Source organism: Hippocampus comes, unplaced genomic scaffold (genome assembly GCF_001891065.2).
Source record: "Hippocampus comes isolate QL1 unplaced genomic scaffold, H_comes_QL1_v1.1 scaffold202, whole genome shotgun sequence".
NCBI classification, from domain to species: domain Eukaryota; kingdom Metazoa; phylum Chordata; class Actinopteri; order Syngnathiformes; family Syngnathidae; genus Hippocampus; species Hippocampus comes.
This window is the reverse complement of record NW_017805829.1, coordinates 128,278-144,111: the sequence shown is the minus strand read 5'-3', so window position 1 is coordinate 144,111 and position 15,834 is coordinate 128,278. Positions and strand designations below refer to the sequence as shown.

Here is a 15,834-nt window from a genome sequence, read left to right as displayed (position 1 = left end):
ATTTGTTTGGAATGTGGGCATCTTTCACCATCAAAGCTGCGTACAAAGACTCCTTGTGTGTCTTCTCAACTGCACACCTGCATTCATGCATCCTGCGTGGCAGCCATTTTGCAGACACACAACTTGTTCTGTGGTTTGAACTTTGATGTGACTTTGTTGTTGTGAATCAAATAAGATTATTTGTCATTGCTATTCATAAAATAAGATTATAAAAGCACTACGAAATGCATGTGTCTTTTTTTAACTCAAGTTGGGATATTCCAATAACACTGTTAAATGCATTGCTGAAACTGTGCGCAACCATTCAACAGGATAGGATTTCCTTCAAAACACATGAATTGATGTCAGCGTTTCTTATTGGTCACGACAGCCAACTGCTAATCATAAGGGTTTTTATTTTGACACCCAAGTCTTAATTTGCATATCAGTCCCTACAGTGGACAGCAAAGCATCGAAAAAGTTACCTTTTCAACAGCTGTCCCTTTTAGTAACTGATGCAAAACTTTGACCAAGGGTTGTAACCTTTTAGAAGATTTGACTAAAAAAACAAAACAAAAAAAACGAAGCTGTATGAAGTGCACAGATGTGTTCAATCTGCTGGCTTTGCTACAAAGGACACCCTTAAGTCATAATAACAGTTTAAATTACAGCGGGGGAGGAATCCAAGAAGATCCATCCATCCATTATCTGAACCGCTTTATCCTCACAAGGGTCGATGACAAACGTAATTTGGAGATGAGAGCCCAACTTATTTGCATAGCCGTCTTACATATCATTTACTATCCCACGGCTGATTGTGAATCAGGGATCTGATTTCCTTTCTATATATCTAAATATTAATAGTCTCCATTACACAGCAGTGACTTTCATCTCCGACTGCATGTGGAAGATTAGATTTTAATCAAGGGTTTAAAAATGACTTTCTATTCCCGCTGCCTTCATATGGCAGCTGGTCAATGAATATAATGCTCTGTTTGCACCCTGACTCTGGAGCCCGAGCTCGACGCCTTTGTCATCTGAGCTATGAACATTTTGGGGGGGGAGGAGTGCTTCCATTACAGTATTCCCTATTTATGGATGAAAATCCACAGCGACCACATATTTACCATATTTATTGATTATTCGATGGGTCACACAAAAATAGATTTTACCAATACCAGTAAAAACATGCATGTGAGGACCAGGCAGGCATATTTGTCCACTTGGGGTCGCCATCCTTACTTGTTACACTGTGGTATCTGTGATTTTGAATGTATGTGGTTTTAAAAGGTGGGGTCTGGGCTGTTGAGTCACACCGGAATGACAATGTAGTTGAGTATTGTTAGCTCTGGTTAGCCACTCTGTGCATTGAGTCCCTAGGCTTCAGTTGTGGCCGTAGCAGCAAAAACCATATAAAGAGAAGATTCTGCGAAATAAATTTCAAGTTGATATGTATGATTTCAAACTATACAGTAAGATATGGCGGGGGAAGAATATATGTAATTGGTTGTTGTCGTTGTTATTTGTTTTCAAGCCCTGAACAACTAGATTCTCTTTCTGTTCTTTACATCTGTACAATTTTCCAGCTACACCTTTCATGAGCCTAATGCCACTTAAACAGACGGCTATTCCACCTAAAGCAAATTACTGTTAATGTAAATCATCGTTCCCCATTAAAATGCGTAGAAATGCCATTAATTCATTCCAGCCCCCCCCCACCTCCTCAAAAAAGAACAATAAATATTGTAATGTATTATTAATATGTTTTATTGGGGTAATAGCACTATATTTTATTCATATAACTTACGTTAATCATCTGTTTAAGAACAATGTAAAGCAGGGGTCCCCAAACTTTTTCCTGTGAGGGCCAAATAACTTTTCCCTTCTCTGACAGGGGCCGGGGTCAGTTTGTAACAAAAAGTGTGACGATCGCAGAGGTATCTAAACGTAAACATTTATTAATATTCACCCTTCTTGGGATCTTGAAAAAAATATAGGAAAATAAAGAATAGCACTATTAACGAAATACCAAATAAATAAACCTTTTCAAGTTTTTCACAGAAAAAAAGACCATGTAACCATGTAAATTTCTTGTAGACACAACTGTTTTGCAATAGTGACCTCATCTTCACTGTGAAAACCAGAAGGCAAGCAGCTACCACCCATCTTGGCATTGAGAAAAAATAATCGTCATGTTATTATAATAATCATTTGTCCACTGCATGTTAAATACCTTGCATCCTGAATCAATTTGTCTCTTACCTAATCTTTTCGCCATTATTTCGGCTGAATGTTACATTCTAAGCATGTACAAGTCTCGATCACGTGACCAGACTGGAAAAAAAAAATGATAATGCATCACTGGGAATTGTTCAGGGGGCTGGGCAAAATGTGGAGGCGGGCCGCATCCGACCCACAGGCCTTAGTTTGGGGACCAGTGATGTAAAGAATTAAGCAATTAAAATCGAAGACTTTCACAACCACTGTACGAAGAGTCAAAGAAGGTTATGACTGATTGAGTGATATGTCATAATATATCAACAATTTATTGTAAATTAAGTTCAATAATCCCCGGGGAGCCACTGCCTTACTGTTCCGGTATGTAAACTGAACCATGACCTTAAAACCAATTAAGGTATATGCCAAATCATTGATTTTTTCTTTACCGTGCACTTCTTATGTATATACATACAAGATAATGTGCTCTGCGGCTTTGTTTGCGGGAATTAAAACCGCATTGAGCTCCCTGGTTGACTGACACACTTAAATGGTTTCAGTGCCGTCACGCTTCCAGAATAACATTGTGTTTAATCACCAGTTACCGAGCGTGGCACACGCACAACAATAGCCTCCTTGGAGTTTACGTGCAATTATGAAGAGCCTGTTTTTGTCCTGCCGGTTGGGCTGGGGAACAAAAGAAAATGCAGCAATTAAATATTTTCTGGATGGCACTATAAGAATGCATCAATTGGAACTGCAGTGCTTTCCACTGATATGGAAATAATTCCCATTAAGTGCAGCTCCTTTAGGGAGACCGTAGCATAATCAAAAATGCACAGGTGCTGTTAATGTGAAGCCTGCACACGTTTTAAGCTTTTAAAAAGCCTTATAGAGGCCAAGAGGAGCCCCGATTTGGGGGCGCGCGCACCAGCGAGATCACATCCCTACGGCGATTAATCAGATCTAATTTAATTTCCTGCGTCTTTACTCATTTGCATAGTGACAAACAGAGTTCTAATGGTCGCCAGTTAAAGCACACGATAGAGCTTGGAGACCAAAAATGGAGGCAACAAAGGAAAGCCTATAAGGTGTATTTTTGTTGCTGAACTGACTTTTCAGAAAAAAGGACAACATATTCTGTTGCCTCCATTCTCTGTACAGAAGTGACAAATATCGGTATTATTCATCTGATTTTCAAATAAAGTATTACGTTCTGTCAACACTGTAAAAAAATGGTGAAAGAATGTCCTGTGGAAATCCACTTAAAGGTTATACAACAACGTATGAGGACAGTGGAAAAGACTGAAACCGAAATCCAGACAAAAGTGTGTTAATTTTTGTTTAGTCACAAAAATATCATGATGTTTTATAGATTGCTTTTCTTGCAATATGATAATAAATGTCATTCAACCACACAGTTCATTTCTTATGTGCAACAATGACATGACATCATCTTTATCAGACGTAACGACAGCTTTATTGGATGTTTCCATGAAATAAAGACAGAAAAGGGTCGCCTCATTTCCCCATAATAATTCCACCACCTCCCGCATCGCTCCTCTGTCGGTGAAAGATGACAATAAGCCACTATGCGTTGTCGTCGTCTTATGCCTGTGTCACTAGATGGTGTGCTTTGTCTCTAAACGAGAATGACGCCCTGCATTTTGAACTTAACCTGTCCAACTGCAACATGTAGGGATGAAAACTGCATCTAAATGTCATGTTCGGCACCTCACCCTTATTTCCGCAGACGACTTTCAATTCCACAGAGATCTTTGAAGTCATTGACAAATTCTGTGCTGCTTCTTGAAAATAGCACTCAGGTCAATGGCGCAAAGAAGGCCGAGACCCGCTGATATAGAGCACTGTAGGCACACCCCCTTTTTTATTCATGGAATTTTAAACGGACATTGTGTCATAAGCGCAGTACAATGATTAATTAGGGATGGGAGCCAAAAACTACAGCCTCAGTTTTGTCAGCGTACGGTAACAAGAAATAACTGGTCTTTACAGCATGTCTGAATGTTGGTGAACTGATTAGCTTCATCAGGTTTCACTGACAGAGTACAGTTATGCGTCTGCATAACAGTGGAATTTAACAGAATGTTTTTTTTTTTTTTTTAAATAATACTACATCAATGAAGCATGTAAAAATCAAACTGTGCTGGTCCAAGTGCGGACCCCTGTGGGACGCCATGACCAAGTTTTATGCTCACAGTATATTTGTTGCCCATTTACCAACTGAAAGCAACATGACAAGAATAAATGAAAAGTGTTTGTCGGACAGGTCTACTAGCCAGTGGAGGCGCAAATTAAATGCATGATGTTCGTAATCCAAGGTTGTCAACACTTGTCTGGTAGGTCTTTGTCTGTCTTCAAAACAAAATGAATAGGTTTTGTCCAGCATTGGAAATATGTGTTTGAAAACACGACACTCACACCATAAGGTTCTTGACACTTGGTGTTAAAGCAAAGTAATGACAACTGGCTGTCTGCTTTTCACCATTGTGTGAGTCTTTGATCATCTTTGTTCTTCTTTGAAACAAAGTGAAGGTGGTTTTGTCAGTCAATTGAGATACGTGTTAAAACCTGACCGTCAGAATCCAAGGTTGTCCACACTTGGGTTGGTTTTCAACTTTTTACCGTTTTGAGAGACTTTACTCATTTTCAATACAAAGTGAATGTGGTTTGTGCCAGGCCATGCAATTATTCAGGTGCTTTTGGTGTATACACACTTCAATTAGCTCAAATAGTGGTTGGAATGCCTCCGAATGCAAATCTGATATACTCAAACAAAATGGACATTTATTTCTAAATTTAATGGGAAGAAAAATGCTAGCAGGCCAATGCACAGTGGGTCCTGATTCAGCATTCATCTTCATTACAGCGGTCAATACAACCAAATAGATTTTTCAAGCAATTCTTGAAATCCCATTATGTATTCTCTGAGTGATCAATATTGCTCTCTGTAAACATGGAGATGGAGGGAATACATGAAAAATGCATCAACTTGGCTTTTTGTGAGTCTGTGTGGTGCTGAGGCTTCTATTATTATTAGCTTAAACAGAGTTTGAGGGATGTGTCAATGTCAATAAGCCACTTTAAACAAACTGATTATTGTATAGAGTGAAAAGAGGCAGCCTGGGCGAAACATATCAGTCTTGTAGATCCCAGAAACATAAACATGGAGGCACACTAGATTGTGGGGCGACCACGTGATAGAATCAACCTGAATGTTAATCAGCTCAAAAGATGTTGCGTGAGATCCACACAGCGCGGGGAAGTGTTTTAACATTAATTTGGAAGACTGTTGATGTACTTGGTAGCTGCTGTTGATTTGGTTAACGTCGATCAGCATATATGGGTGGAGGTCACATGTGCAAGTCTCAAGTCTTAAGCTTTAAGTTTCAAGCAACTACTCAGTTATTGTGAGCAACTTGCAAGTTAAATCATATATTTTTGTTTTAAATGTTCAGGGACCAAAAAGAAAGTTATTTCTCCATCCATCCATCCATCCATCCATCCATTTTCAACACCGCTTATCCTGAAGAGAGTCACGGGAATTGCCGGAGCCTAAGGTATTTAATTCATTGCATATATATATATATATATATATATATATATTTTTTTAATATATACAATTGGATGAATCAGTTAATGAATCAGTTAATGAAATTTTATCCGGCCACATTTCGGACCTAACATAAAAAAAATAAACAAAAACCAAAGATCTACCTCAGTTGGGCCCATCTTGTGTCATTATAAGAAGTTCCAGAAGGCACAAAAACCTGAAATAAGTGAGAATTGCTGGGGATGTGTTCTTCAGAAATAAAATGCAAAAAGGTGAATTGATGAATAGTAAACCCTGAGGTATTATTATACTGTATAGCATTCCACGATATTATGCATCATTCCACCTCAAATGCTCCTTCCTCATTCCAATATAGTCAGAGGGACTCCAGGGGACAGCCCACAGAATCATTGTACGAGTATTATTAATCCTTCTTAGTCAGAAAAATTACAGGAATAATACGGATCTTGAATATTTCAGACAAAGCCAAAGCGGTAATCGACTTGCACGCTTACACACACACACACACACACACACACACACACACACACACAAAAGAAAAAGCAATACATGCAATATTAATGTTTCATCATAAAATTTGGGCCCCATCTGAGAATGAGTGAGAATCCAATGAGAAGTCAATACTTCACAGGGAGAAAGTCCAATGAAGCGTACTTGTGTGTCTTATTAGATCACTGGCAGGCACATATGAGAAGTCAGTGAGTTCCTTCCTGGGAGTTTTAATTAGAACACCAGTCACTCGACTTTATCTTTGTTTTAAGGGGAAAGTGGGGGGGGGGGGGTTCCAGCATTCCTCGGCAAGAAGAGAGCTGCCTGATTCCACCTGACATTACCATTGGATTGTTCCGCAAGAGAGATCTATAGTGATGAAAAATTTAAGGCCTGTGAACAAACCCAACAAGATACACTTATAAACACGATAAACCTGCACACAAGCCAATTATATTTTTGTGTCCAAAAACATTCCTTTGCAAAGATAATAATATTTTTCTTTCTCACTATAAGAGAGTCCAAACAACTCTGCCTAGGAAGCTCAGTTCCCCCTTTGACGGCATTAATAACCAAGTCTTGCCCTTCCTTTGTTTACATTCACTGGGGATTGCACTCTGCTGCCCCCTGTTGAAAGCTGCCCAGCATGAAACTAAATTGTTTACAGTATGGACGTGGAAGTCATTATTATGAAGTGTGCACACAAACATATGAAAATCATTATCATCATCATCATCATCATTATAACATAGACAGACACTTAACGTTACAACAAACAACAAAAGATGTAGGGTCAAAGGTTTTGGGATGCATTGTCAGGTTTTCTAATGAGAATGTGTGTCCAAACCTTTGACATGTGTTGTCAACTCAATTTTGACAGTGCTTTCTCACATGTGGTTACTCCACAATGTTGTGTGAATGAATGTGTGCAATCCGGGGAACACACCTCTCCTTTCCTTTTTTTCTCCACAAAAGTCCTACTGTTCTTGTTTTTTTAGACTGAACTTTCAATAAAGAATCAAACAAGGGATCAGGGCCACAATGTTGTGTGCCCGTGTTTGTGCCAGGCTACTCAGCATTTTGCTGTATTCCTCCATAAATCATGTTTAAATGGTACAGTATTTTAAACTCCCACTTCCTCTTATAGACTCCTCCCACACCTACGGTTGGGGATGATAATGATATAATAATCAAAAATACAAATAATGGTTGGAGATGTAGCGACCTCTACTCGACAGTTTTGCCTTTTTGCATAATTCAGTCTTGTCATAGTCTGGTTTTCATGTTAGTTATTTTTTAAAACCAACTTGGAATTCACCAGAGGCAATAAAGGCTTGCTATTGTATTCCATTGCAGACGACAATGACAATGCATAGGTACTTTTTCCCAACACGACTACTGTACTTCGCTTTCATTTAATTTCACTATTCCTCATAACAAAAATATAGCAGACGTTTGTGAGCGTGCAGAGATGAAAAGAAGCAATCCTGATGCACGACGTGTTCTGAGCAAGCCCCACCCACCTAACCTTCTCCGCCCCCTTCTTATAAGGCCCGGAGCGAGCGTTGGAAGCTCAGATGAACCACCAAATTGGAGATACCAACCCTCCCGGGAGGATTTTATTCTTCTCGTTTCCCGGCCAGCATGGATTTTCTCAATCACAACTACTTGAGCGCCAGGGGGCCCTACGACTACACATTTAATTTCTGGAACGACTACCTGGGCCTCACCACGCTGGTCACCAAGAACCCCAAGCTGAGCATGCCCCACATCAGCCCTAACTCCATCACCGAGTCCCTGAAGGCAACCCTGGGGCTGGACGACGCGCCCGAGTGCGCCTGCGCTTGTGCTTGCGAGGGCGGCGCGCTGGAGAGCGGCGGCGGTGGCTGCTGCTGCTGCTTCGGCTGTCCGCCCGGCACGCCACCTCCGCCGGGATGCGTCGCGGACCTCAAGGAGCGCTTCTCCATCCTCAGCCCCTTCCAGAGCCAGCTGCCGGAGCGGGAGGCGCATGGCTGCTTCCCCGGCTTCGAGCGCATGAGGACCCGCAGTAAGCCGGCATCCGTGCGCGCCAAGCTGGAGCCCAAAATCTGCGTGTTCTGCCGGAACAACGGTGCCCCCGAGGAAGTGTACGGCTCGCACGTCCTCAAGACGCCCGACGGCCGTGTGGTGTGCCCCATCTTGCGGGCGTACACTTGTCCACTGTGCAGCGCCAACGGGGACAATGCGCACACCATCAAGTATTGCCCGCTGTCCAAGGAGCAGCCCCCGCAGAGGCCACTCAAAGGCGGCCGGGCTGTGGGGGGTAAGCGGATGAAAATATTCTAAAGAGACAGAGAGAAATAATCGAAAAAAATACGACTTAAGTATGATGAAGAATTGCACTGAACAATTTGCAGATGACTGTTCCTTTTATTTAGACTTTTATTCCATACACGTTGACTATGACTATTCATGCAGGGGTGTCCAACAAAATACACATTAAATATCGTATTTAGGCCAAGCCAATGTAGGTCGGAATATTTTCAGCAGTTAAACATATATTTTTAAATATACTGTATGTTTTGTGTTCCAAGCAACCAAGAAAATATTACTTTTTTAAAAAGAACTTTTTAGTCTGGTCCTTAATCTCACTTGTCATTTTTTATGCTTAGATAAAGTAATATTTGTTTTTCTTTAACTATTGTTGTGTGTGTGTGTGTGTGTGTGTTTGTGTGTGTGTGTGTGTGTGTGTGTGTGTGTGTGTGTGTGTGTGTGTGTGTGTGTGTGTATATCTAATGTTTATTTTTCAAATTTTATTTTTTTAAATGTTATTTTTAGGGTGGCCCTAAATCTAATTTGCAGTTTTAATTTGAATCGTTTAAAAATGTAATACATTTTCATTACTTTTTTTTGTTATGTTTTCCTTTTTCTTGTCTTTAAAAAAAAAAAAACTTTTTGTTGTCCTAACCCTCATTTATGTTATTTTTTATTATTCCACATTTGAATACTTTTCCATTTTTTTTTTACTATTTAGGGTTACCCTGCAAATTTGAATTCTTAGGAATTTTTTCCTCATTTTTATATATTTGGGAATATTTGTAACTTTTTGGTGTGGCAGTAAACCTCCTTTGTAATGCTAATTTTTATTATTACAGAATGTTATGTTTTTTCAATTTTCTATTCTTTTATTTTCTTGCAACGGGCCCATAAATAAATATTCGGCCGCACAATAGCCCCCGTGCCGCACTTTGGACACCACCAATGTATCAAGATCTATTTTTATAGTTCCTTTACCCACTTATAGACGCCTTCTACCTTGGATGTATTTTTTCTTTTTTAGTGTGTAGCGATTGGCGAGCTAATATGTGTGTATATAAACACACCAATGTACAGTAATCACACAGAGAGATGAACAAAAACAAGAGTATTTTGGGTAGTGGGAATTTGAATGTTATGTTTCTATAATGTGTATTTTTGTACATCTGGCAGCAAAGCTGACCTCATTTATTGTCGTCATTTAGAAAACCAAAGTTTTGTTGGCCATTAAAAACCTTACTGTTATGTTGCCGGTCAGCTTGACCCATATGAAACTTGAGAAATTTTTGATTTGAAATCATTACAATGAAATGGTTCGGGGATGAATTAATAATTACGCATATACAATGGTTACAATGGTACAATGGTTTTTGTTTTTCTGTTTTGGATACTGTTGGATTATTAAACATGGCCTGGGTCGAATTGATCCAAACGAAACTTCTTTTTGGTTAGTAAGAGTTATGAATAACGTTTAAACAATGATTGTTCAGAATTTTCTTCCCATTTGGACAGTTTTAGATCATTAAACAAGCCCTGGGTCAAGCCGACCCACATGAGCATTCTTCTTGGCTTAATGAAAATGTTTCATTTCACATATGTTCAATGAAAGTTAATAATTATGTAAACAATGCCCCTCCGACCACACCCCTTTTTTCCCTCATTTAAGACACTAGTGGATCATGGAAAACTCACCGGGGCAAATTGACACAGACGACACCAGTTTTGCTTGGTCTCAGAAATGTCAAATTTGAATGAAGCTATGTTTATTGGTATTGTTTTTAAATTACGTTTAAGACACATTTGTATATTGAAGCAGGCCCTGGGTCAAATTGACCCATATGAAGCTTATTGACAAAAATGTTTAATTTCACATGACAATGAAATTGAGAGTCATGGGGTTAATAATGACGTATAAAATATGTTCAATGGGATTTTCTTCAATTTCTGAACTTTTTGATCATTAAACACACCATGGGTCAAAATGACCCTGATTAACCTTCTCAATTAAAAAAAGTCACATATTTGCAATGAAATGGCTAGTCACAGAATGGTACATGTTTATTGGGATTTTTTAAAAATACAGTTTTGCACAGGTTTGCATACTAAAACTAGCTCAGGGTCAAATTGACCCATATAAAACTTCTGAGTGAAACTGGTTAATTTCATCAATATTTGCAATGAAATTGGTATTCATGGAGTTAATATTGGCATATAATTGCTGTTTATTGTGATGTTTTTGTTCAGTTTCTGATACTTTTGGATCATTAAATACACAACAGGTCAGAATGACCGGATGAAACTTCTTGATGAAAGCAAAACGTTTCACATTTTTTAATTGAAATGCTTCATAATTGAGCTCATAATGACATGTAAAAAATGTATTGGTATGTTTGTGACAATTTTATTGTCATGATTGAGACTTTTGGCTCAGTCAAAAAACGCGCACGCACACACACACACACACACACACACACACACACACACACACACACACACACACACACACACACACACACACACCGGGTCAAATTGACCCATGAACATTAATGCTGCTCCTGAGCAAACCAAGTAATCAGGAGGGTTTAACATAAGAATGTGTCCAGTCAGGAGTCGTTTGATCCCACAAAAGTTGACATTGAGTCCGCAAAATATGCGGGCCCCCAGTAGGACACAATACAATGTGTCCTCTGTTTAAGGGAGCTGCTGTTCTTCTAGGAAAGTATTTTTCCCCCCTCAAGTTTTTCCAAGCCAAACGCCTTCGTTTTTGTTTACATTGCCAAATAAGGGCATCAACACACTGGATTTCGCGCTTCTTCCCACTCGGACACAAGCAAATGAATGTCAACCACACGCCCGTTTTACTGAGGAGTTCCCAAATAATCAACAATAATCATGCAAAACTGTTTGCGAATGTATGCAGGACTGCGCTTGTCTTGACAGTTTACCAAAGGAATCAACGGTTAAGGCTGGCATGCGTGCGCGTGCGTGCGTGTGATGTCAGTATTTGAACAAAGAGTGACCATAAGAGGGCGCTACCTCAACCAGATTTTTGTACTTTAAAGGAAAAAAAAAACAAGTCTAAGGCAGTTTATTGATAGAGTGCCATTTATAATAATGGGTTTTGATAGTATTTTGGATCTTTGTATTACAATTGTTGCATTTAACACAAGGAGAGAGAGCGTTACAGAGAGCCTTGTTGTGTACATACTAATGAACATGCCCATACCTTTTAGGCAAATCTACTTTGTTGTTGTTGTTGTCATTGTTGTTATTGTTGATTTTGGATTAAATGAAGAAGTGATGATGATGAAAACACTGTTGTTATTTATATTTGACTACATTTCTTTTGGGCTTTATGCTGCTGCGCAGAATAACAAATATATGAACTCACTAGAGAAATAATAAACTGATGAAATATTTGTCCTTTTACTTGGTCTACACTGAATTTTTACTCAAATCTTCACGTGATGCCTGTCTATGATTCGTAGGCAAGAGACAGCAGAAAGACGACACATTTTCTTAAATAATCGGATAAATAAATGGACGATTATTTAATTGTAATTCTTCGGGTGAAGTTGAGCTACAGAACCAAAGTCCTCAATGTCATGCTGACAAATTAGTGGAAACTGTTCTTCGCTACTTTACTGTCAGACAAACAGAATATCGCCAACTACTGGCCTGGCATGCAAATTACAATGTGTTCAGTGCTGACCTTTTGGCAGAGTCTTGAAAGTTTATTTAAAAACAAAAAAATACTTTTTAAAACAAGAATAGCAATTTCTACAAATTACAGTGCATCAGTTTTTGTGAAAAATCATAATTCTATTTCTTAGTTCATTTTTCCGCATTGAAAAACAGCCCAAAATGCTCACTCAGTTTTCAAAAATGTTTTCAATGTTGTGGAAACTGTTCAAAAAAAGAAAAAGATAAACTTTCAAACAAGAAAAGTCATTCTTAAGAGTGACAACGTGTTGTTTTTAGAGTACAGGTAACATTTTCATAAATCCAATTTTAATTGTCATTTTTTGCGCAATGCTGATCATCGGAAGTGCATGCGCATCTAAACATTTTTTAAATCTCAAGACAAATAATCGGCCAAGCAACGACTCATAGCTCCAAGAACTTGTAAATCTAGGCATGACTGTATTACAACTGTCTTGGAATAATATGACTTTATTCTCATAATTTAAATTTTTTACCCTAACACGATACGTCTTTGTTCTTGTGAAATTACATTTTTCTTGAAAGAACACATTATTCTTTGAAAATTGAAAGAGGAATTGCAAAAACAAGCCAAATACTATGGTTCGGTACCTATTTACAAAGTTAAAAAAATGCTTAATGATGATTTATCCGTGTTTCTTTTTTCAAGATTTGGGTGAGTTCATTTTTTTTGTTCTATTTTTTTAAATACATTTATAACGGGTGTCAATTATACACTGATGTTTGCTGTTTATGGGCTGGCCTGGTCCCTATTCCCCCCAAATAGCATCTGAAGTTGTGAACATAACATTCCAACTTTTGTTGCATGTGACCGAAAGCAAGGAACATTTTCTCAAGCCTCAGCCCCACCATTAAATATGGATGACTCCTAAGCGCGATTGGATTGGCTTTGGTGAGCCTACATAAGGCTGGTGTTGCAGGCTCGCCGTGATATTCCCCCCAGGCCACCGCCTCCATTAGTGCAGCGCATGCCTGACTCCATATAATCTAGTTAGCTCAGCCACTTACGTGATGTGTATCTTACATGAACGTATAATAGGCCTTACCGGGCTGACTTGAGTGCACAATATAGCCTGATGAAGATAGTGGAGACCTTTAAAGGAGACATATGCATTCTTTTTCACCATTTAAAAGCATTCGAAGGGCTCCCAATTCACATGCTTTTGTCAAAATACAAAATGACAGCACTATTTACACCTCATTTCTTGTCCTGCTGAAATGAGCACCTGAAAACTACAGAGAGCTAACTCCATTGTCATTTTACAGGAAAGTGGTTTCATATTTTACAACTAGAGGTGCTGTCATTGTCTTCAGTTTTAAAGCCCAACTAGTATCAACTTTGTTGAATAAATGAAAATAAACAAACTGGGACTAGAAAAAACTAATTTTGCACAGTAGTGAACATGCGCTTTCTCGATTAATTTCTGTCCTTAACCTCAAAATGGCAACATCTTATCTTATTGTTAGCCCGCTTAGTTGTCAGTGGTTCAAATTAGCCTGTTGTTGTCAGGTTCTAGATCGAACCGAATGTTTTTGGATTCCACAAATACAGGCTCAGACAGAGTGCGACAACAAAAATAATTATTTTCAGAAAAGCGCACTGACGAAGTACAAACAGAAATCGCTGTTCACAAGGAGCCAGGAGAAACAACACATAAACAAAAGCGCTTGCAAAAGGGAAGGGACTAGGGAACCCCGAGCATAAACAAAGTATTAAAAAAAAAATAAACCTTAGAAATTAAAATTATGAATAACAACAACGACAACAAAAGATATCAAGAGGTCTAGAAAATAACACTTGAATCACTACAGCAGACAAGTTCAATAATCCTACAAGAGAAATTTCATCTGTTCTGTATGTACACATACAGCACATTTGACAATAAACTTGAAATTGAATTGAATGGATTAGCTGGTTTGGCAGTCCTTAAATACTTGGCAAGGCTAGATGGGGAAACACGAAATAGGTGTCCCTGTTGGGGGGGAACCACCCTTCACTCCAGCTGCAGCTAAAACGCAATCAAAACAGACAGAACATGACAGTTGTAAAGGACTAGCCATATCTAATCAAAGGCAGATGGACTATAGAGTGGAGCCAAGCGCAGAGTGGGAAATTATCAAATGTCCATCAAGACAATAAAAACATTTTCAACTGCCCAGGCAGCACTTCATACATTACACCACTGTACTACACTATGTAGTGTGGCGCAAAAATGTATCAGAGCACAAATAAAATAATCCTTAAATCATCTACAGATGGGAAATGTTTCAGCAGCACACCAGAGTGATTCCATAAATATAAGACAAATACAAATACATATTAACAAACTTAGCTTTTTGTGAAGTGCTATGTGATTTTAAATTCCTCCACCCATCCAATTTCTTATCCTCACGAGGGTCGCGGGCGGGCTGGAGCCTATCCCAGCTGTCTTCGGGCAGTAGGGCGCGTACACCCTGACCTGGTGGCCAGCCAGTCTCAGGGCACACAGACGAACAACCAATTGCACTCACATTCACACCTCAGGACAATTTAGTGTTCCATGAACCTGCCATGCGTGTTTTTGTCATGTGGGAGGAAACCGAAGTACCCGGAGAAAACCCACGTAAGCACGAGGACATGCAAACTCCACACAGGAAGGCCGGAAGCCTGCACCTCTGCACTGTGAGGCCGACGTGCTGACCAGTCAACCACCTGTGATTTTCAATACATTTGAGTTATTTTTTAAATACCAAGCCTCCCCTACTGCCGCCATGACGACACCTTCACTGAGCAACCAAGTGCCACTTACCAGAAGTTAATGCTATTCTCTGCATTCAACAGAACACAATGCAGCTCTGCTTACCTTTTGGCTATCACGTGACTGCAGGGACGTGAGCAGCCAAGGGGATAGCGGTGTTTTGGTATAATAGCACGCACGGCATGTTAGTGTTTCACACAATGCCGTCTTGTCGTCAAGACTATGGCTCTTGCCTGAAAATAGCTCAGGGCCTTTGCCCTTTCTAGCTCATCATGTTGTGGGTAGACAGAATGTTCCATAAGGGCTCACAGACACATTTTAGAGATAGGCAGATCATGAAATCTTTCCAGTGGTGCCCCACTTTATGAACTCTTCAAATTACCAGCTTTGCTGTGGGTTGTGAACCCAATTTGAATTACCAGCAAGCTTCAGATAGGGCAATGCTTGAATTAAGTAAAAAAAAAAAAAAAACATCGAGCAATTGAGATGTTGTTTGTCATGCCCTTGCATGCAGGCAAGGACAGCCACAGTTGCTGATGCACTTTCAGTTGTTTCGTGAACTGGAAAAATAGTCGAATACACAATGAGAACACTCGCAATGAGCTGCTGTTGGCCACAACTCACAGCCAGAGGCTCACATGCAAACTACCCAACCAGAAGCACATTTTGATTGTTAGACCTATTTTTTTGTCTTCCTAAAGGCCTCCCTTTTTCCTTTTTTCATTGTTGCTTCTGCAAAGCTTCTAAAGGGTAACCTAAAAATATCTGACATTAAGTGCACTGGCAGTCCCCCCCCCC

At 39.4% G+C, this 15,834-nt stretch overlaps 1 protein-coding gene across 1 annotated transcript; it reads left to right on the top strand.

Moving 5' to 3' along the window:
- The first annotated feature begins 7,854 nt into the window (after window positions 1–7,854).
- nanos1 (nanos homolog 1) lies at window positions 7,855–9,000 on the top strand. The gene has a single exon (XM_019887474.1). The coding sequence runs from the start codon at window positions 7,925–7,927 to the stop codon at window positions 8,603–8,605; it is 681 nt and encodes a 226-aa protein (XP_019743033.1). The 5' UTR covers window positions 7,855–7,924; the 3' UTR covers window positions 8,606–9,000.
- The last annotated feature ends 6,834 nt before the right edge of the window (window positions 9,001–15,834 follow it).